This window comes from Canis lupus, chromosome 23, assembly GCF_003254725.2.
Source record: "Canis lupus dingo isolate Sandy chromosome 23, ASM325472v2, whole genome shotgun sequence".
Lineage (NCBI taxonomy): Eukaryota > Metazoa > Chordata > Mammalia > Carnivora > Canidae > Canis > Canis lupus.
In genome coordinates, this window is record NC_064265.1 from 3,512,115 (window position 1) to 3,535,043 (window position 22,929).

The 22,929-nt window shown below is 42.6% G+C and overlaps 2 protein-coding genes across 5 annotated transcripts in view; one reads left to right on the top strand and one right to left on the bottom strand.

The window, feature by feature from the left end:
- Nucleotides 1-213: 213 nt before the first annotated feature.
- On the bottom strand, nt 214-1,605 carry LOC112668890 (neural Wiskott-Aldrich syndrome protein-like). Its single transcript, XM_025461537.1, has 3 exons — nt 1,250-1,605; nt 692-1,010; nt 214-549 (listed from the first exon to the last, which is right to left on the bottom strand). The coding sequence occupies exons 1-3, from the start codon at nt 1,603-1,605 to the stop codon at nt 214-216; spliced, it is 1,011 nt and encodes a 336-aa protein (XP_025317322.1).
- Nucleotides 1,394-22,929, top strand: part of UBP1 (upstream binding protein 1) — a 52,534-nt gene continuing 30,998 nt past the window's right edge. The window contains exons 1-2 of one of the 4 annotated variants that reach the window (XM_025461429.3): nt 1,394-1,762; nt 15,633-15,784. In XM_025461429.3, coding sequence (XP_025317214.1) covers nt 1,650-1,762; nt 15,633-15,784 — 265 coding nt within the window. In that variant the 5' untranslated portion in view covers nt 1,394-1,649. The remainder of the gene's footprint in view (nt 1,763-15,632; nt 15,785-22,929) is intronic. The other 3 variants (XM_025461425.3, XM_025461428.3, XM_049099794.1) reach the window with 3 other exon arrangements.

The following is a 22,929-nucleotide window of genomic DNA, read 5'->3' on the forward strand; positions in this document are numbered from 1 at the left end:
GACCTAACAGGACTCTCTAAAGGCCCCCAGGGTGATCAGACGTCACCGGGGGGCGGCGGGGGCCAGGGGGCCTGAGATAAGGACGGACAGGGTTCTTGCTAGGGCGGCTTTACAATCCCGGGCACAGACGGGCCTAGGGGGTGTGGTCAAGCAAAGAATCTTTGCCATTAAGACACTGACGATTTCCACTTCCCGTCGTGTGAGGCGCTGGCTTTAGAGGCAGCGGCCACGCCGAGCGGACGTCAGGGGCACGCAGAGGCCAGTGCGCTGCAGCGGCCCCACCCCGCCGAGGCCCCAGCCCCGCCACGTGAGCGGGGAAGCCCGAAGGATGACGTTAGCCCAGCCCTGCCACTCCGCCCACAGGGGGGGATCCGGAACGAGGGTCACCCGGCTAAGCCCAGCGAACCTCCAGAACCACGAGCGACAACAATAACCCGAATGCGAGCTACTACTGCGACGGACGCACGAGGTCAACTCGGGCTTGCCATCGTGTTCACTGCAATCTGCAACTGGGAGACTTCCGGAGCCCTCTTTAGGAGCGCTGATTGGCTGACATGCACGTCAATCAGGGCTTTCTACCCAATAGGCTTTCCAGTCCCCAGGCACCTATCCCGCCCCAACCCCGCTCTCTCCGAAGTAGTCTGGGCAGAATCCAGAGACTGCCCGGAAAGACCACAGAGCAGCCAGGGACCTCCCGGAGAGGTGTAGGGGGCTTCCTCCGGCGCGGGCCAATGAACTCTTTCTTCCGGCAGCCAATTCCGTTATCGAGACCGCCCAAGAGGAAGGACGTTTCGATTGGCTGTTCGGTACAGAGGCACAGAGACTCGCGGGAGCCTCGACCAAGCCCTCGCCATTGTTGTCCAGTTGGGCTGTCAATCAGTCCGCCTCTCTGGGTGGGCGGAACTGGACGGCCCGCGGGCCCCGCCTCTTCCGGGGCTGGCCTGCGGAGCTGGCGGGGGGGCGGGGGCTGCGGGAGCCGCGGGGGCGGGGCGCGCTGCTCGGCGGGGACGCTCGGGGGTGCAGCGCCAGGCGTGCTCCCAAAGCGGAGCCGGGCGGGGCGGGGCGGGGCGGGGCGGGGCGAGGGCCGACCGCGCGGGTGGGGGCGGGGCCGGGGCGGGGCCGGAGGAGGCGGAAGCGGGAGAGAGCTCGGGCCGCAGCCATATAGGAGCCAGCGTCCCGGCCGGCGGAGCGGCGGCGGCGGGGTTGGCCGGGGCGGCGGGGCGGGCGGGCCGGGGGCCGGGGTCGAGACCAGGGGTCGGGTGACGGGCGGGCCGAGCTCCCGCCCCATCGCAGAGCCGGGGAGGATGCGGCCGGGGGCTCCGGGGCGGGGCGGGCGGCAGCGGCTGCAGCGCTAGCGGCGCAGGGGGTGGGCGGCGGCGGCGGCGGCATGAGGCGCGGGGCCGGCGCCCGCGGGAGGGAGGCGCTGCCGGCGGCCCGGCCGCTCCCGCTGCAGCTGCTCGCCGGGCTCGCCGTGCCCTGCGTGCGGGGCCCCGGTCGCTCTGGTCCCGGCCGCCGCCCGGGCCGCCCGTGGTGACCATCCGCCGCGCCGCCCGACGCTTCACCCGCGCCCTCCCCCAGGGCGCGCCCGCGGAGCTTCGGCCCCATCGCCTGCTCGCGGAGGCCGCGCCGGGCGGCGGCGAGGCCGGAAGATGGCCTGGGTCCTCAAGATGGACGAGGTGATCGAGTCCGGGCTGGTGCACGACTTCGACGCCAGCCTCTCGGGCATCGGGCAGGAGCTGGGCGCCGGCGCCTACAGCATGAGGTACTCGGCCTCGGTGGGAAAGGCCTGCACGACTTCCCGCCGCGGGGTCCGGGCCGCGTGGCCTCTGCCCAGCCGGGTGGCGGGCGTGCGAGGGCGGCCCCGGGACCTGCACCCCAGGGCTTGTGCCGGCGGTGGAGCGGGCCGGCTGCCGGGGGAAGGGGCTTCCTTTCCTTGCAGGCGGTCGGCTGGCTGCTCGGAGCTGGAGTGCGGGGCGCGGCGCCGTGGAGCTGGTGCTGGGCAAGCACTCGCCAAGGTTTCGGTTATCAGTTCCTATTCTCTTCTACGTTGTAGTCTTTGCTGGTGGCAGATTTTCATCACTTGCTGTTACAGTAGTGATTCTTTCATAAGTGAAAGTAGACGCAGGGGAATAAACGCACCTTAGAGATTGATGTTTTTGGATTGTTTCAAAGTAAAGGTTTTCATTTTGGGGACCATCCTCCTGGGCCATTTCGTTTTCCTTTTGGAAAAGGGCTTTAAGATGCAGCGATTGCACAACAAACACTAGTTTGTTTGGTCCCGGCTGCCTGTACCAGCAGCCATTCATTTTGTTTAATTTTGAAGGTTGAAACAGATCGGAGCTTAGTCTCTGGCCTTTATCCTAGAGAATGCCGTGTTGTGTTTTGTGTGCTTAACTTCTATCAGTTCGGTGGTTCTTTGTTTTTATTTTTAGCAGCGTTATTGAAATACAGCTAATGCACTATAAGTTCATCTTTATTAAAGTGTACAGTTCCATGGTTTGGCAGCTTTCTGTTGAGATTTTTCTGACTGTTCTTTAAATGATGCCTGATGTCTTTGAAGTGCTGTCCGGTCTCCCAGTAGCTTACATACATTTCACTGCAGCTCTGAGGGAGGCTGGAGCATACCTGTCCTGAAGAGAACTTCAGGGTCAGGGCAGGCCTGGGTAGTGGGGGCTGCACCCGGCAGACTCAGCTTGTATAGCTTGCAGGGAAAGCCAGGGGCAATCAAGAACTCAAAGAAAGGACGAGGTGTTTCTTAGAGTGTGGAAGTGTGTGGAGGTCACCAGACTCTGGCCCTGATAAGGTATGCGCTCCTCTCCCTGAACTTGGCATTGATCTCCGCAGTTGTGCAGCTTGAGGGCTTCGGACGAGCTGTCTTATTTTCTAGAACAACTGTCTCAGTTGAAGAAGTTGATCTATTGAACGTCATAGGGTCACCCCACATAGCACTAGAAACCGTGATTCCCTAGGTAAAACAGGCCTGAAGTGCTGTGCTGCTCCTTGAGACCAGGTAAGGCGCACGAAGGGAATTGAGTATTTTCAACTCAAAGGTTGCTTCGCACTTCTCAGTTATGGTAAAATGAAAGTTTGCTGCCAAGAACTTCGCTTATTACGGTTATTTTGAGCTTTTACTTTTCCTAGAGTTTTATTTAAGTGACTCAGCCAGCTAATGAACTTTTGTCTTTGGTTTATTCTGTGAAAAGAAAAGAAAATCATGATTTTAACCTTTCTCTGACCTTGTTCTTAAAATAATGTTTGACATCTTAATGATTATGGGTCTTTTACAACACTTGTCATGGGGAAACTTTCCATTGAATGTTTCGGGTTATTGCTTACATGGTGTGTCATTTAATCTAAAATTTCAGGTATTTTTGAAGGCAATTAGCAGTTTATAAGGAGTTTTTGTTTGTTTTTTAAATATTGAATTGGATCCTCAAAACTGAGGAGCTGATGAGAGTACTTGCCTCTTGCAAAATCAGGGCCCTTATGTGAAATTCAAACTTGGGCAGTACCAAATTGGACTTGACATGGACTAAGTCTGAAGAATGCTTTAGGCTGTTGCCGGCCTCCTTGGATTGAACTGCCCCGGCCTGGGCATGGAGCCCTGAGAAGGCTGGATCCTAGGAGTGCCTAATATCTATTTTCTGCATGGGCAGGCAGTAGTGGCTTTTCATCTGGTATCAAATGGGAAGTAAGGCTATTGATGCTTATCTTTCTCTTTGATTTGTTCTCTCTTAAGTTCAAGAAGTAAACTGAGGTGCTAAATTTGAAATTATTGGAAAAGTGACTTAAATGAAAAGGTGCCTACAAAGTAAACTTTTTTTTTTTTTTTTTGAGTCCAAAGTGAAATATGCTTACTATATTTGCTCCCTGGATGGCTTAAACCATCTATTTTTAAGGACTTCTAAAGAAATCATTTCCTCAGATTTGGGGGAAGATGGCTTGTAAGAAAGATGGTTTCTTTCTTAATTTAAAAAACTGCATTAGGGCACCTGGCTGCCTCTGTCGCTAGAGCATGCAGCTCTTGATCTCAGGGTCGTGAGTTTAAGCCCCGTGTTAGGCACAGAGCCTACCTTAGAAAAAAATCTATTTGCATTAAACAATGCTGGCTGATGGTATTGGGGTATGTGGTGGCAAATTTCTGATATTATCGTTGCTTCCTCGCGTCCTCTTTGTGCTCTTGGCTTTTTCATTTTCTCTGTCTCTGTCTCTGTCTTTCTCTCCTCCCCACCCCTTTTCGTCCCTCCCCTCTTCTGTGTGTATTGCTGTATCACATTTGTTTTTTTTTTTTTTTTTTTAATTTTTTTTAATTTATTTTTTTTTATTTTATTTTTTTTTAATTTATTTTTTATTGGTGTTCAATTTACTAACATACAGAATAACCCCCAGTGCCCGTCACCCATTCACTCCCACCCCCCGCCCTCCTCCCCTTCTACCACCCCTAGTTCGTTTCCCAGAGTTAGCAGTCTTTACGTTCTGTCTCCCTTTCTGATATTTCCCACACATTTCTTCTCCCTTCCCTTATATTCCCTTTCACTATTATTTTGTATCACATTTGTATGTGAGATATGAGCTGCTGCAGATTCTGTTTGAAATGAGGCAGGTCGGGCAGCGCAGGTGGCGCAGCGGTTTATCGCCGCCTTAGGCCCGGGGTGTGATCCTGGAGACTCGCGATCAAGTCCCACGTTCCACGTCGGGCTTCCTGCATGGAGCCTGCTTCTCCCTCTGCCTGTGTCTCTGCCTCTCTCTCTCTCTCTCTCTCTTTCTCTGTGTGTGACTATCATAAATAAATAAAAATTAAAAAAAAATAAAACTCTTAAGAGGGTCTTTTGGGCCCTTGTTAATTTTTTTCCCATCTTACTATTCACATGAAATGTATAATCTGTAGCAATTTAATTTTAAAGACTTAGGAAATAATGTGACCACTTTAGATTACACATAAAATTTTTGTTACCTGGGGATCCCTGGGTGGCGCAGCGGTTTGGCGCCTGCCTTTGGCCCAGGGCGCGATCCGGGATCGAATCCCACATCGGGCTCCCGGTGCATGGAGCCTGCTTCTCCCTCTGCCTATGTCTCTGCCTCTCTCTCTCTCTCTCTCTCTCTCTGTGACTATCATAAATAAATAAAATTTAAAAAAATTGTTTTTGTTACCTTACAGAGGGCATTGGTCTTGTTGTCAAGTAGACTGGGGAGACCTTGGGTCGTGAGGCTCTTGACCCAGCTTGTCCAAAAGATGTCACTGGAGGCTCTTGATCTCATCAGGAGAAAGACTTCAAGGACAGACACAACACAGCAGTACAAGTAGGAAAGTTTGTTGAAGCAGAAGTATGCTCTCAAGATTGGGAATGCTGGCAGGCTCCAGGGAGAGTGGCACCCACTAGATCTGGGTTTCTGTCCACACCCAGCATGGAGCCCAACACCGGGCTTGAACTCACAAGCCTAAGCTTAAGACCTGAGCTGAGATCAAGAGTCGGATGCTTAACCAACTGAGCCACCCAAGTGCCCCTGGGTTTCTGTCTTAACAGCTGTTAACAAGAGGTTGGAATATTTACTACTTGAGGCAGGGATTTCTTGGAAGCCAAGCCTTCTCTCCCATATTTGGTCAGGGGTTTCTTGTCCTGGCACTGGTAGGGAGGAGATTTAGAATGCTAATGTAGTATAATGAAGGAATAATGTGAACCTTGGCCTACTTTGTCAGCCATCTTGGGCCTGTCTGGTTTGATCCGGTTTCTTGTGGTTTTTATTTTGGAGTGCTGCCAGGACAAACCTCTGACTTCCTCTTGGTTGGCTGAGACTTCCTCTGTGCTGGCCTCCAGGCATCCTATTAGAACCTAACTAACTGTCACAGTTCTTTTCTGGGAAATGATAGGCTCACTTTGTTCATTTTTGAGGAAATTTCTGCCCTATACCCAGATCTGAATAATCATAGTTTGTTAGTTTTTCTTTCAAGTTAAAATGATATTCTGTGAGAGAAACTGCTCAGTCGGCCTGCAGATCAAATAAATGGTGGCGTAAAAGCTTTCCTTGAGACAACCATTGCACTTTGGTGTGCCTCAGAAATACATTACACATACCCAAGAGCCAACATATACTAAAATTAATTTTTATGCAGTGACTACCAGTGCCTTGATTTTGCTACCATTTGGTGCCACTCTCTTGGTTCATGCTAAGGCACCAGCAGTTTTAATCACCTTTGGTTGCATGCAAATGTCATCAAAATGAAAAGCAAATAATGTGTTAGTATTCTGAAAATAGGTTTGACCTCTCAAGCCTCCTGAGTCTGTTTCCTCAGGATTCCACAGATCATACTTTTGAGAATCTCTGGTTTAATGTATGCCTACAGTTTAAATACTTAAAATGTTTCCCTCTAAATTAAAGCAAACCCATTATTAGAGCTCAGAGAAGTTAAGTAGCCTGCCAGAGTGTCACTCAACAAATGCTGGAGCTAGTAGGATTTGAAACTCCAGAGCTGGGGTATGGCTTCTACTTCTTTCCATTGTGCTCTTTGGCTGCCTACCGATTAATAATTGAGAGGTCTTCTCAAGATAATAGAGCAAGATCTTTCTGGATAGGAGGAAAATCAGCCAAGAAGGCTATGTATATATTTTCTCTTTATCTTGTATCATTTTTTTTTTCCTCCAGGACTTTGCTGAACTTCATAGTTCTAATAATTTGTAGGATCTTAGACTTTCTAGTTATACAACTTTTTAAAATAATGGTAGATTTGTTTCTTCCTGATGACCTTTACATTTCATTTTCTTGCCTTAGTATGTCAGCTAGGGCTTCACAGCAGTGTTATTTAGAACCACTAAACACTTGAGTTTTTAGTCTTTCTGACTTTAGAGAATGTTCCCAGAGTTTCGTAAATAGGTTACCTTTGTTCCTAAATGAGACTGGTCCTCAATTTTCTTTTCTTGCAAACCTATTACTTACTTTTTTAAACGTCAAGGCTGTATCAGTTTCAAGTGAGTTGAATACTTTCTCTTTCTATGGGCTGAAAGCTTTATTTATGTATTTATGTACGTATGTATGTAGGCTCTGTGCCCAACATGGGGCTTGAACTCCTAACTCTGCATTCAAGAGTTGTGTGCTCTACAGTCAGGTTCCCCTAAGTGTTTTTTAATGAGATGAGACTTACCTATTTGTCCAAATTTTGTAAAGCTCACTTGGAATCTAGCCTGGATTTGGCGACTTTTTTTTTGCACAAGTAGATATTTGCCCCTGTAATTGATTTAATGGACATAGGAATATTCTGAATTTATGATTGTTAGTTGGTTGTGGTAATTTTAATTTTCATAAAAAATTGCTCTAAGTTTTTAGATATTTTTTTAAAAAGATCTCTACAGTATTTGTGATTATTCCCTTCTTTTGTATGACTTGTGTCTTTTCTTTCTTTTGTGACCTCTTTGAGAGGTCATTTTCAATGCTTTACAAGAAGCCAAATGTTGGCTTTTTCTTTTCTGTTGTGTTTTCTCTTTTACTTTTGTGGTTATTTTCTTCGTTTTCTTTGCTTGCTCTTGTTATTTTCCAACTTCGTTGGTTGATGCTTTTTCCTCCTTAATTTTTAGTGTTTTCTAATAGATGCATTTAAAGGCTATATATTTGTCTAAGTCTTGTAGGATTTGAAGGCAACACCTTTTTCTTTGTTCAGTTCTGTTGTTTTCTTTTTTCTTTTATTTGTTGTTGTAGTTCCTCCTATGTCCTGGATGCTAGCCTTTGGTTATATACAGAAGTCATAAACACCTCACCTCCATGACTTGCCTTTCTGTTCTCTCAGGTGGCTTTTGAATGTTCTTGAGTTTGATGTGGTCAAATAGAATAATCTTTTCACTTATACCCTTTCCTTCCTGTGAGGATATAAGATATTCTTACAATCTTTTCTGAAGATTAGTTACTTTAATCTCATATCTAAGTTAACAATCTATCTGGAATAGTTTTTTTCTTTTGTTTTTGGTATGGTATGAAGTAGGAGGCCAGTTGCACTTTTCCCTGCTTGACAAGACTTTTTACTCGAACCTCTTCACAATGCCATTCTGTTCTAAATCAACTGTCCAGAAATGTGGTGTTGTGTTTCCAGATTCTGTATTCTGTCCTTGTGTTCCTGGGGAATGCTCAACTAGATCATGCTTTGTCATTATATTCTTGGATTTGGTTTGTTAATACTTAATTTGGGATTTTTACCTCTATGTTTGTGGTTTAAACAAACTTTTCATTTTCTTTTTTAGTTCTGTTCATAGCTAGTTTTGACTTCAAAATTACAGTAGGCTCATAAAATGAATTAGAAAGTATTTCTTCTCTTTCTTTTCTGTTGAAGACTTTCTGCAAAACTGCCTTTGAAAGTTTGATAGAACTTGCCTGTAAAACCATTCTAGGGTAGGAATTTTCTTTGGGGGAAAATTTTTAACCACAATATCAGTCTTTGTAAGATTATTTTAAAATGATTTTTGTGTCTTGAAGGTGTGTTTTTTTTTTTTTTTTTTTTTTTAAGTTTTAACTTTTTAAAAATTATCTCTACACCTAGCTCAGGGCTCGAAGAATATACAACCCCAAGATCAAGCGTCACATGCTCCACCAACTGAGCTAGCCAGGGTGCCCGTGTGTCTTGAAAGTTTTGATAAGTTATCTTTCCAGGAAATTGTTCATCTATCCATATATTCAAACGTATTTGCATGAAGTTGCTAGTGATATTCTCATCTTTATAGGTTTTTTTTTTTTTTTTTTTTAGGTTTTACTTATTTGAGAGAGTGGAGAGAAAGAATGGGAATGTGGGGATAGGGGCAGAGGGAGAGGGAGAATCAGACTCCCCACTGAGCAGGGAGCCTCATTTGGGGCTCTGTCCCAGGACCCAGGGATCATGATCTGAGCGGAAGGCAGATGCTTAACCAACTGAGCCACCCAGGTGCCCTGCACCTTCTCAGTTCTTCGCCATCTCCCCTTTCTTACCAATTCCTAACCCGCTTTCACCTTGCCCTCTGGAATCCTCAGTCTGCATTACATAGATTGAATTGTGTCCCCCAAAAAGAATATATTGGAAGTCCTAACCTTCAGCACCTCAGAATGTGACCTTATTTGGAAATAAGGTCTTTATAGAGGTTATGAGTTAAAATGATATAATGAGAATAGGCACTGATGTCTTTATAAAAAGAGGACATTCAGGCACAGGGGGAAGACTTAAGTCAAGACACATGGAGGGGAGTGGGGAGGTGGGAAGCTGGCCATGTGATTGGAGGGCTGTGTCTGCAAGCTGTGGAAGGCAGCTCACTTCACCAAAAGCTGGGAGAGAGACCCGGGGCAGAACGTGCACACAGCCCTTGAAGGGAACCAGCTCTGCCAGCACTGGTATTTCAGACTTCTGGCCTTCAGAGCTGAGAGGCAGTGCATTTTCTGTTGTTTGAAGCCACCCCGGTTGTGACAGGCTGAAGAAACTGACACAGGCAACTTTGTCTCATAATGATGTCTTCACCTTGTTCTTTTGGAAAGCTGGCAGTCCTCTCAGCATATACCTTTCCCCTGAAGCCCTGGCAAGCAGTGGTAGTTTATTTCCACAGGCCTGCCACTGCCCAGAACGGTAGGGAAGGATCCTTCTTACTTCTCACTGACACTTTCAAGCTATGCTCCCTTGCTCCTTCCTTGTAAGACCCCTCCCCCACAACTTTGAATTTCATATTACCAAATAGCCAATCAGTCGCCCGGTTATTGCAGTCATCTTAGTGATTTCTGGATCAGACCTCATTATTTTAAAAATTTTAGGTCCTGGTCCATTGTCACCATCTGACACTACTACTTGATTCTTGGTGATTTCAGAAGATATTTAAACGGGCCTTCGGTAGCCTGACATTTCTGTTCCTTGTATCTTTTTTACAGTAGTGTTATCTTCAGCTATTCAGTCCTGTGGTCATATGTTAGACCTTGACATTTCCAATCATGGAGCCACATATATAATCTCAAATTCAGAGTTAACTACCACCTTCTACCCTTTGAGCTCACTTCCACAGTCCCTTCTTTCTCCTGTCATTTGGCCCCTGTTTTGCTTTTATTTCTTTTTTAAAGATTATTTATTTATTTATTTATTTATTTATTTATTTGAGAGAGAGAGAGAATGAGCTGGGGGAGGGGCAGAGGGAAAGAAGCAGACTCCCCACTTGATTGCAGAGCCTGATTCAGGGCTCCATCTCCCCACCCTGAGATCTTGACCTGAGCTAAAATCAAGAGTCAGACACTTAACTGAGCCACCCAGGTGCTCCATCACCCTCTTGAACACATTTTTTTTTTTTTTTTTTTTTTAATCTTCAGCCAGTTTTAATTTCCATGGTCAATAGCTGTATTGTTTCCTTGCATATATCCTGGTCTCTCTTGCCCCCTCTTGCTCTATTCCTCTCTCATCTTTTTTCTTTTAGCAAAACTGTAACCCTGATTAAATGTGACCCTTCACCTACCTTAACCCACCTAAGCAGCTGAATGTGGTCTAGAAAAGCATTGAATGGCTCTTGCCTGAAATTCACAGCCTCAGCATTCAAGTATATCCTTCAGTGGCTGTGCCCTGTTGTTCCCATAGTGGCCTCATCCACTGCTCCCCACCCCCAGTACTGGAGGACCCCAGGACTCCTCTTTGGAATTCTGGCCAGTTTCTCCCCAAGCCTGCTTTTCATTCATTGAGTCCCTTTCTTGGTACTTCCTTCCACAGACTGTACTGGCTGAGATGTTTTTCTTGATGAATTTAGGTGTGGATATCTTATATTTATCCTGTTTTGGTTATTTGGCTTCATGAACCAATGGATTGGTATGCTTTATCACTTCTGGAACTTGCTCAGCCTTTAACTCAATAAAAATATTGCCTCCACAATATTTTTCCCTCTTCTGGGGTTTCAATTCCATGTAAAATCTTCTCACTTTGTCCTTTCTCTTTTGCATTTTCCATCATTTCCCTCTCTGCTGGCTTTTGAATAACTTCTTTTTTACGTATATTCCAGTCTCCTTATTTACTCTACTCTGCATTTCTGTCTGAGCTACTATTAAAGCTAAGTTCTTAATTTTAACAATTTTATTTTCCAGTTCTAAAAGTTCTGTTTGTTTCTTCTCAGCTTTGTTGGCCCTTAAAATTTCCTCTTCCTTACAGATCTTTTTGGGCTAGTCTTTTATTTCTTTATAAAGTTAATAAGCATAATTTTATAGTATGAGTCCTAATCTAGCATCTGAATTTTTTGAGGGTATCAGTCTGTATCCAATTAGGAAAATAGAAACCGTTTAGATCTTTCAAGTGGAGAAAGATTTGATGAAGTATTTGAATGCAAAAGTGCTAGAAGGATTTGAGGGGTGAGGAGGCTTGTTACCTGGTTGCCCCTGGGCTAGCTGCTGGAGGCATGGCTGCTGCTGCCCAGAAATTTCCTGTAGCTGCAATCTGCAGTTTCCTGCTTCTGTCTTTTCCTACTCCCTTTTAATTTCCCACCAGCTCTTCCCTTGTACAATTTAGCTAGCCTCCAGCTGGCAAGAAGTCTTGTTATGTAGTTTCAGACATTGAACCCTCTGCAACAGAGGCAGAAAAGAACTGAATACCAACAGACAGATCTGGAACTGGGAGTATGCCATCTGTTGTTTTTGCTGTTGGTTCTTGCTCCCAGAGTCTTGTTTGTCTTTGTGTGCCTGGTTATTTTTGGGTACTGGCATTTCAAAATTACTTGTAATAATTTGAAGCCTTGAGAAGCTTTTCATTTGCTTGTCAGATCCCTGGGAGCTCTACCTGTCGGGGATATGGTATTACAAAAACAACTGAATACTAGAACTTTCTTCAGGTTCAGCCCAGCAGAAATGATGATCTTAAATTACCTAGACACCTGGTTTTTCATTTTAGCAATAATTGATTATTAGTGCTGCAGTTGGTTTATTGGTTCAGCAGGCATTTGAGACCCTTTGTGATAAATGCTGGGGTAAGTCAGTGAAGTGAAATAAATTTGGGGCATTGGTTATATACTTCTGGGGTGATACAAACTTAAGTCCTGTGTGCTGTGGGGAGGTTATGAGCTTTGTGGGTAGATAGAGCAGCACAAGGGAATTGGGAACATGGATGAGAGGACTGCATTTGTCATGCTGTCTCTGAGAAGGTGACATTTAAATGAAGTGAACAAGATGGACGTCAGAAGAATAGAGTTAAAAACCCAGTGCCAGGGCAGATGCCTTGAAAAATGCAGGATGGGAGGCTGATGTGGGGGACAAGGGCAGTGAGGGCAAGTAGTGGGAAGAAGAACAGAGTGAGTGGGGCCTGGAAGGGATCCTAAGAGAAGGTGAGCGGAGGGGGAGTTCAGAGGAATGAACTGATCTGGCTTCTGTTTGAGGAGGGTCACTGACTGCTGTGTTGATTGGAATGTATTTTCTCGTGAAGTACAAAAGTAATTGGAATTTCAATAGCAATGATCTTTTTTTTTTTTTTTTTTTAAGATCTTATTTTTAAGTAATCTCTACACCTGACTTGGGGCTCAGACTTAACAACCCAGAGATCAAGAGTTGCATGCTCTACTGACAGAGCCAGTCAGACACCTCTTTTTCTTGTCCTTTAAATGCTTACATATATATGACATAAGAATATATATGTTTTCATCTACTGTGAAACCATTTTGACTGTTTTTCATGAAGAGAGCTGTTCTAAGTCTTAAAGTACCATTTTATTTTATATTATTTTTAAGATTTTATTTATGTGGAGGGGAGGGAGAGAGCACAAGCAGAGGAAGAGGGAGAAGTAGACTCCTCACTCAGTGGGGAGCCTGATGAGGGGCTTGATCCCAGGACCGTGAGATCATGACCTGAGCCCAAAGGCAGATGCTTAACTAACTGAGCCACTAGGCACTGCTTAAACTACCATTTTAAAGTCACCTAAGAAAAAATAAAAAATAAAGTCACCTAAGAAGTTTCTATATCTGTCACAAGGTTTTATACATATGCCACCTAGGTGACCTCTAGGTTGTAGTGCTGAGAAGAGCTCTAGAGGAGGGTTGGGCACCGTCACTAACTGTGTGTTTATACTTGTTTGTTTTAGTAGTGTTTGAGTTTCCAAGTATAAAGAGAACTAGTGGGTCATTAATCTGAATAATCAGTCCGGTGCTTTAATAGAGTATATTCAGGGAGGAGGGAATGCAACACATGCTTTCTCTCTCATCTCATTCATTTCAACATTTTGTTTTAAATTGATTAATTCAAATGGGCTAGCCAAATATCTTAGTTAATAATGGCTTTGTAGAAATAAAAAAGGAAAATAAGTAATTCAGTACAAACCCTTGGTCTTCATGTTGATATAGTAGTTATTCATTTAGATTTATTTATTATTATTTTAAAAGATTTTATTTATTTATTAGAGCAAGAAAGAGCATAAGTAGGGGGTGGGGAGAGGGAGAAGGAGGCTCCCTCCCCGCTGGGCAGAGAGCCTGATATGGAGCTCAATCCCACACCCCAGGATCATGACCTGAGCCGAAGGCAGATGCTTAACTAACTGAGCCACCCAAGTGCCACTGGATATATATATTTATTTTTAAGGATTTTATTTATTTATTCATGAGAGACACAGAATGAGAGAGACAAACAGAGGCAGAGGGAGAAGCAGATTCCCTGCAGGGAGCCTGATGTGGGACTCGATCACAGGACCCCAGGATCTCGACACCAGCCAAAGGCAGACGCTAAACTGCTGAGCCACCCAGGCATCCCTGGATATATTTTTTTAAAGATTTATTTATTTATTTATTTATTTATTTATTTATTTATTTATTTATTTATTTAGAACGATCAAGTGAGCAAGCATGGGGAGGGGGCGGTGGCAGGGAGAGAAAATGTGGAGCAGACTCCCCGCTGACATAAGGTTCAGTCTCTGCTGAGATGACCTGAGCCAAAATCAAGAGTCAGTTGCTTAATCACCTGAGCCACCTAGGCACCCCTCATTTGGATACTTTGTTATTATTTTACTTTTTTTAATTTTTTTTTATTTTACTTTTTATTGAGGAATGAACATAGAAACATTATCAAGACACAGATGTAAGGCCAGTGATTTATCTCAAAAACAAATATCGAGGGCAGCCCCGGTGGTTCAGTGGTTTAGCGCCACCTTCAGCCCAGGGCCTGATCCTGGGGACCCGGGATCGAGTCCCGTGTCAGGCTCCCTGCATGGAACCTGCTTCTCCCTCTGCCTGTGTCTCTGCCTCTCTCTCTGTCTTTCATGAATAAAATCTTAAAATAAAAAAACATACCCATAAACTCATACATGGGAAAGTAAAAAGGTATAGCTGCTTTTGGAAAGCCATTTGGCAATTCCTCAAAAAGTTAAATAGAGTAACCATATAACCTAGCAGTTCTACTCCTAGGTTTATATCCAAGGAAATTAAACACATGTCTACACAAAAAATAAGCAAGTGTTCATAGCAGCATTATTTATGATAGCTAAAAAATGGAGATAACCCAGATGTCCCACAGTGGATAATCAGAATGCAATGTGTGCATACATAAGGGAATATCATTCACCTCCAAAAAGGAATAATGAAGTGCTGATACATGTTACAACAGGAGTGGACCTTGAAAACTTATTAGGTAAAAGAAGCCAGTCTCAAAAGGCCAGGTGATTCTATTTGCTTTACATGTTCAGAATAGGCAAATGCATAGAGACAAAGTAGATCACTGCCAGGACTGGGGTAGGGTCAGGGGATAGGGCTGAGGAATGATTGCTAATGGGTATGAGAGTTCTGTTTGAGGTGATGAGAATCTTCTTAGATTAGATAGTTGTGGTAACTGCACAACTTTGTTCATATACCCAAACCCATTGAATTATACACTTTAAAAGGGTGAATTTTTCTGGAATGTAAATTATATTCTCAGTTGTTTTTGTTACAAAACAAAATAAACACATCCATGTATGTTTGGGTTAACAGAGAATATAGACAATGCCCCAGAAGATCTCCCCCCACCATCCGTCCTCCCAGTCCGTGCCCCAAGTTATTCTCGGGGTTAAAAAAATAGCAGCTGTTTCTACTGCTACTGTTTGCTGCTCAGAAGAAGCCATTGTTTTAGACTAAAGCAAGAAGCTTTATGCTCTCTGCATTTGCCAGGCTTTGCAGGGCACTTTTTGTAAAGTACCATTTTAATCAAATGCTTCTTTTTGACTTTATGGTACCAATGTGACCACCTTTCAAAACAGGTAGCTATGCACTCTTGACTTGCTCTTTTTTTAAGGTATATATATATTAGATCTTTTGCTTAATCAGTAGCATGGACTTTATTAAGTATTAAATACTTCTTTATCTGCCTCATCGTAGCTGCTCCGTCCTTTTTTCCCATAGTCACACTAGAGGTATGGGTTATTAATACTATCTTTAGGGGAACTAGAAAACATTAATAGTTCTTTTATTCTCCATGATGTTTTTGAGCTTAAATTCTTATTTATTTATTATTTATTTATTTATTTATTTAATGCTTATAATCTTTACATCCAACATGGGGCTCGAACTCACAATCTCGAGTTCAAGAGTTGCACACTCCACTGACTTGAGACAGCCAGGCACCCCGAGCTTAAGTTTTAAAAGAAACTACACTTATGTGTTTTTATATGCTTTTAAATATTTTAAACTCAAAGTAAGGTCAGTGTTGATTCTTTTGCCTTTCAGCGATGTCTTGGCATTGCCCATTTTTAAGCAGGAAGATTCCAGCCTTCCATTGGATGGTGAGACTAAACACCCACCCTTTCAGTATGTGATGTGTGCTGCAACCTCGCCAGCAGTAAAATTGCATGATGAGACACTCACTTACTTGAACCAAGGTGAGTATGGCTGTATCATGTGTTTTTTTTTGTTTTTTTTTAAGATTTTATTTATTTATTCATGAGAGATAAGAGAAGCAGAGACATAGGGAGAGGGAGGAACCGGCTCCCCCCCCCCCCCCCCCCCCCCGAACCAAATGTGGGACTGGATCCCGGGGCTCCGAGATCACGCCCTGAGCTGAAGGCAGATGCTCAATCACTGAGCCACCCAGGTGTCCCAGCTGTGTCATGTTTTGATGTAAGAATTGAGACGTAGCTGAAGCATTTTGGCAGCTTAGTTTACGGGTAATAATTTGAAATTAGGTTATTTTTCTTAAATTTGGCCACTTTAGTTAACAAAACTTAATAAGCATTTACTGTTGATCAACAAAGTAATAGTTTATGGAAACTGATTTGCATGAAGAGGGTCCATGGAACAAGATTTTTTTTTCCTAAATATTTTATTTATTTGAGAGAGAGAGAAAGAGAGTGTGTGCACACATACACAAGATGAGGAAGGGGAGGAGCAGGCTCCCCACCAAGCAGGGAGCCTGATCAAGCAGGGGCTTGAGCTGAAGGCAGCCACTTGATAGAATGAGACACCCAGGTGCTTCGGTGAAACAAGATTTCTTACAGGGTTTCTCAGACAAAATCCAAAGGAGAAGCAAGTAAGAAAGGATGTCAGTTATTTTTAGGAAGATTGGTTTTAATATGGAACTTGAGAATGAATCAGAAATCCAGTTAGCAAGGAACTTGGGTCTCAGGCTGAAGCAGGTTTGTGCTGAAAATAGACAAGCTGCATCAAGACAGTTGTGGCTAAAATAAACTGTGTTAGGTTTTGTCTACACTTTATGTCTACATATGTCTAGATTTTTTCTGTACTTTATGAGAATAGGATGTTTTGGCAATATGAAAATGAGAGCTGGCAGTGTGGAAAATAGAGATGGAGAATTTACTGTTGGAAATGAGAAGAGATTTTTTTTTTGAGGTGCTCTTAGCAGTTTGGGCATAGGCCAATGTGACTGACCAAATTAGAAATACTTTGTTACATAGCTATAAATTTGTTGGACACACATAGTGAAAGCATATTGCACCCTTATATTTTAAAATAATCTGAATTTTTATTCTTATAGTACATTCTCTCAATGTAGAAAGATTGGGAGATATGCCAAGAGGTAAAGCTGGAAATTGACTACGGTTGCATCCCCACACGATAACTAATTTTTTGTTTTAGGTGTATTTTCCTATGTGTATATCTACTTTATTTCAACAGAATTGGAATTAACATCTGTTCACTTAAGAGCGTATTGTGATTATTCTTCTGTTAAATAGATCTTTAATTCCTTGAACTTTTGGAAAGAGCTATGGATTTTAGACTTGTGATTAGTTTTCTGAAATGTGGAAGGATAACTTATTATAGCTTTTCATTTAATATATAAATTTCAAATCTAGGCAGCCCGGGTGGCTCAGCAGTTTAGCGCTTGCCTTCGGCCCAGGGCATGATCCTCGAGTCCCGGATTGAGTTCCTCTTTGGGCTCCCTGCATGGAGCCTGCTTCTCCCTCTGCCTCTCTCTCTCTCTTTCTCTCTCTCTGTGTCTCTCATGAATAAATAAATAAAATCTTAAAAAAAAATTCAAATCTATGAGGTTTTACTTCAGGTTATTCTACCATAGCACCTATACAATACCCTAACCTTGTCAACATTGTTTGGGTAGGCGTTCTGTGTCCTATTTGAAAGAACCTGAAGTTTGTAGGCCAAGACTTGTTTTAGATTTTAAAATATCTGAAGAAACAGTGTAGGGGCATGGATATTCACTGTAGCATAATTTCTAATGACAAGGAAATAACTTGCATTTCTCTTACTTGGGGAAGTTCTGTTACATGCATACCATGGGATAAATGAATGCACACACACACACACACACACACCCTGTTTAAAGGAACGTGTTGGAGATATCTGTCCTTTGGCCTGGGGAAATACCCATAATTTATCACTGTTATTAAACTGGAAAGAGATATCTAATGTTGGTAAAAGTTGCAGTCTACCATCTGTAGTAATGATGTATTAGACTGACATTTGCTTAGTGCTTATGTATGAAATAAATATATATATATATATATATATACACACACACACACACACACACACACACATACACACACTAAGTACTATACATGTGTTATATAGTTTCCACAGTAACTCTAGGAGAAGTTCAGGGGTACCTGGGAGGTTCAGTTGGTAGAACATGTGACTTTTTTTTTTTTTTCTTCTTTTTCCGAGAGAGGGAGAGAGAGAGAGAGAGAGAGAGAGAGAGAGAGAGCGCGAGCGAGCATGCATGCATGCAAGGTTGGGGGAGAAGGAGAGGAGGAGAGAATCCTAAGCAGGCTCCACATCTAGCACAAAGCCCTACAGGGGGCTGATCTCATGACCCTGAGATCATGACCTGAGCCAAAATCAAGAGTTGAATGCTTAACAACTGACTACACAGGTGCCCCTGAGATAAAACATGTGACTCTTGATCTTGGGGGTCATGAGTTCAGGCTTATTTAAAAAAAAAAATCCATCTTACAGATTTATAAAATAGCTGACAGCAGTTGATTAACTTGCTCAGTTCATACTGAGCTTGGTCAAGCTTAGATTTGACAAAAAATTATTGATGCATATAGTAGTGTGCGCAAGTCTTAAGTGTGTAGTGCAGTGAATTTTTACGTATATTATTCCCTCGAAACTACTATGTCCAGTATTTCTAGCACGCCAGCAAGCTCCCTTGTATTCCCCTCCCAGATGATACTCGAAATTGACTGTAATTAGTAAAAGTGCAGGTGATTTTCTTGCACTTGACTCTGGTCATTGCAGTATTAATGATGAATCTTTTCATGGTTGTAGAATTGTGTTAGTTTATCTTTTAATTTCTTTGTCTTTTAAGAAAAAAGTGGAAAAGTGAACTGCAAATGTAGAAATATTTTTTAAAAATGTATGAATATTGAGGTGCCTGGGTGGCTCAGTTGGTTAAGCATCCATCCAACTCATGATTCTGGCTCATGTCTTGGTCTCAGGTTATGAGATCAGGCCCCAAGTTGGGCTCCCCACTTGGCAAGGAGTCTGCTTCTCTCTCTCCCCCATTCTACCCCTTCCCTTGCTCGGGCGTGTGTATATCCTCACTTGTGCTGCATACGTTCTCTTTCTCTAAAATAAATTGTTAGAAAAGCCTATTTGAATAACCTTTAAAAACACATTGGAGTAATTAAAAGGAATTATTTTATATACCTTTTATTTTTATTTATTTATTTTTAAAAAGATTTTATTTATTTATTCATGAGAGACAGAGAGACACAGGCAGAAGGAGAAACAGGCTCCACGCAGGGAGCCCGATGTGGGACTCAATCCCAGGACTCCAGGATCACTCCCTGAGCCAAAGGCAGATGCCTAACCGCTGAGCAACCTAGGCATCCCTTTTATATACCTTTTAAAAAGGAACTGTAAAACCTTTATTATGTGTGTGTGTGTGTGTGTATATATGTGTATATATATATATATATATATATATATATATATATAGTAAGATTTTATTTATTTATTCATGGGAGACACAGATCGAGAGAGAGGCAGAGACACAGGCAGAGGGAGAAGCAGGCTTCATTTAGGGAGCCCGATGCAGGACTCGATCCTGGGTCTCCAGGACCATGCCCTGGGCCGAAGGCAGGCGCTAAATAGCTGAGCCACCCAGGGATCCCCAAACCTTTATTATAGTACAGGAGTATCAAATATATGTATTACAATGTCATTCTTTCACAGATGTGGCTCCTAGCATTTTTCACTTTGACAAAGGTTCTGGACCCATGATTTTTCATGAATCCACTAAAATTCTTTTCAGTAAGGAGTGGTTCCATAGCTCTCTCTAGAGCCAGGCAAGATTTGGCCTGGGTGAGATGTGGGTTGAGTGTCTTTCATCCCACCTCTTTTAAGCTGCAGAAGCAAACAGATCCAGGCTCATTCAGCATGGTGTCTTCAGGTGATAGGGCTCCCTTTTCAAAGGGAACATTCTCAGGAATGCATATGCAGTTTTGATTAGAAACTAGAAACGAAAAAAAAAAAAAAAGAAACTAGAAACGTTTCCTGTAGTGCATAATATAAAGAGAATCGGGTTAAGTATGGAAAATAATGAGATTTGATTAATTTTATCCAGGAATTACAGCAAAACCCCTATGAATATTTTTTCAGCTGGAGTGACATCATGTCATGTCAACTTCTTGTGAAGTATACCTCTGTGACACCATTTTAGTATTGATGGTTGGACTAAGTATTGACAAAATTTACTGCCTATGTTTTTAGGAATCCAATTGTCACTCACTTTTAAGGCTTATGAATCCATTTTCTTGCATTTATTCTAGCACATGAATGAACTGTAGTTCATTTTAGTTCTAGATGAACTCTTCATCTCCACCAAAGAAAATGACTTAACATGGCAGTATTGCCTTGTGTATTTAAAAAGGACACACCCTATAAGAAGGGATTAGACAGGGCTTTGGAGGTGTCATTGTCAGCATGAATTCTTACTCTTTTTTAACTTACTTGTGAGTTTATCTGCATTCATTTTAGTACATGAAGGAAAGTTGGAAATGATGGTTAATGAAAGCACAGTTACCCCATTTTATGATTATATGATAACTTTGGAGGGATTAATTATCCATGCAGTTAACTTAACTTAGATTATTGACCATACCACACTTTTTATAGATAAAGATTTAAACCCAGAGTGTTCTGATTCCACATCTAGTTTTCTTAACTACCAAATCTCTTTACTGGAGTAGTTCCCAGTGTTTTCTAAGTTTTTAGTTAATTGTCACCATTTAAAACTTGACAGTTTAAATGGAGGATTATATACATGGTTCAGACTTTGAAAGGTATGAATAAATAAAGTCTTCTTTCCTCGTCTCCCAGTTATCAATTTCTGCTTGCCTCAGGCAGCCACTGAATTAGAACCATTTATAAACACCTAAGACAATTCTAATCATGTGTTATGACAGTCTTTGTGTAAGAAAACTATTATACAGTTAATATTTTACTAAATTTATTCTAGTAAACTTGTTCACGTGATGGGTGAATTGTGTGCTTAAGTGTGGTTGTGGTGAATATGATGGTCTTGTCACTCAAGGATGAAATTTAAAAGAGAACTTAAACTTAGTGTGTCTGTAGTAAGGCCCGGTAGATGCTGTCATACATGGTTGCTGATTAAATAGCACTGCCTAGGCTATAAATACCCCTGTTGCGCATTGGATGTCCTTAAGCACATTCTTCACATATCTTTTGGTTTCTTTAAGTGTTTCACCTGGGTACAATGAGTAGTGATTTAAATGTATCCTGTGTCTTTTCTACATGTGATGGGGTATGAGGTGGAAAGGGCCATGGTGAGTAGTGGCTATCTGCGGTCTCAGGAATGGGGCTGCTTTTGAGTGGATCCCATTCCGTCACTTGCTAGCCTAGGCAAATTTCTTAATTTAATACTCCCCACATAAGGTAGTTGAGAATTAAGTTGAATTAATGTGTATAATGCACTTACAAGCCAGGCAGCACATAGAAAGTACAACATGAGCCTTGCTGCTGTTACTGTCATTTATAACTAAGTAGCTTGAATGGTTTCTGTGCTGGAAGACCAACTATTTAGACCTTGGTCGCTGTGTTAGTTTCTTGTTGCTGTTGGATAAGCAGTTTTTACAAATGGCTAGAACCCAACTTGGACTCCATACCTGTGTAACAACTCAGGAAGTTTGCAGGTTTGTTGGAAAGTATGTTGTTATAATCTTTTATTTTTTATATCATTTTTTGCACACACACAGTATAGGAAGGGGCAGAGGGAGAGGCAGAAGCAGACTCTGCACTGAGCAGGGAGCCACATGGGGGGGGGGGTGCTCAGTCCCAGGATCCTGAGATCGTGACCTGAGCCAAAGGCAGATGCTTAACCGACTGAGCCACCCAGACACCCCAGAGAGCCTTTTTTAAAAACAAACAAAACTTACCTTGATTTGAGAAGAATAAAAATCTAATATAGGAGCTTTAATGCTTTATAGGTGCTTTAATACAGGAGCAACAAATCCTAAGATGTGTTTGTGGAAACAGATTGAATTTTATATTGAGCACAGAAGTATCCTTGTTAGGTTGACTAGAAAACATAATACAAAGGAAGATAGGAACATTGAGATTTCGTCCTTTGTTTGATTTTTTTTCAATCCTGAGAATTTAGAGATTTTGAGAATCATAAGATAATGCTGGTGGGACGAGTTGTCGTCGTCGTCGTCGTCCCCTTCCCCTCCCCCACCCCCAGGGGCAGGTTGCTGTACATCTCTTCCACTTCCCATCCCCCTGGCTGCACTTCTTTGAGTTACTGTCTATCCCAGAGAAGTCTCTTGACCCTCTTCTCTTTTTTCTGCACTCACTCTTTACATGATTGTGTCTTTAAGTAGCCATATCTAACAGCTGTACCTGAAAAGTCCTCTGTTAATCTCTCCAATCGACATTTTTTTCCTCTTCACTTCAGATTTGTACATCAACTTGATTATCAATTTGGATGGCTAGTAGATATCTCAGACTTAATGTATTCAGTTGTGCTCTTGATTTTCTCTCCAGGTCTACTCCTGGTGGTCTTCATTATGTTCAGGACCTTCTGTGGCCAAAATTTGGAATAACCTTCAATTCTCCCCCGCCCCCCCCCCCCTCAAATTGCACATCTGATACACCAGCAGATGCTTAGGCTCTTCCTTCAAAATAATCTCCAGTGACAATTTCTTACAGTCTCCACTCCTACTGTTGTATTTGAGTGACTGTTTCAGACTGAGGGAGTTATGCTAACCTGATAAGTGAAAATTGATTTCAGTATGATTTTAATTTGCATTTCTCTGATGGAGATTAGATGTCCTTTAATATGTTTAAGAGTTGTTGGCATTTCCTTTTGTGAACCACGCATTCGTGTCATTTGTTCATTTTATTTCTTGTAGGGATGTTGGACATTAGTTTGTGATTTTGTAGAAGTTCTTTATGGATTAGGAAGATTAGCCTTTTGTGTCTAATATGAGTTGCAGATATTCCCCCTCTTGCATTTTTCCTGTTTGTGTTGACTAGCAGGAATCCACGAGTCAAAGAATATAGTATTTAATTTTAAAAAATACTT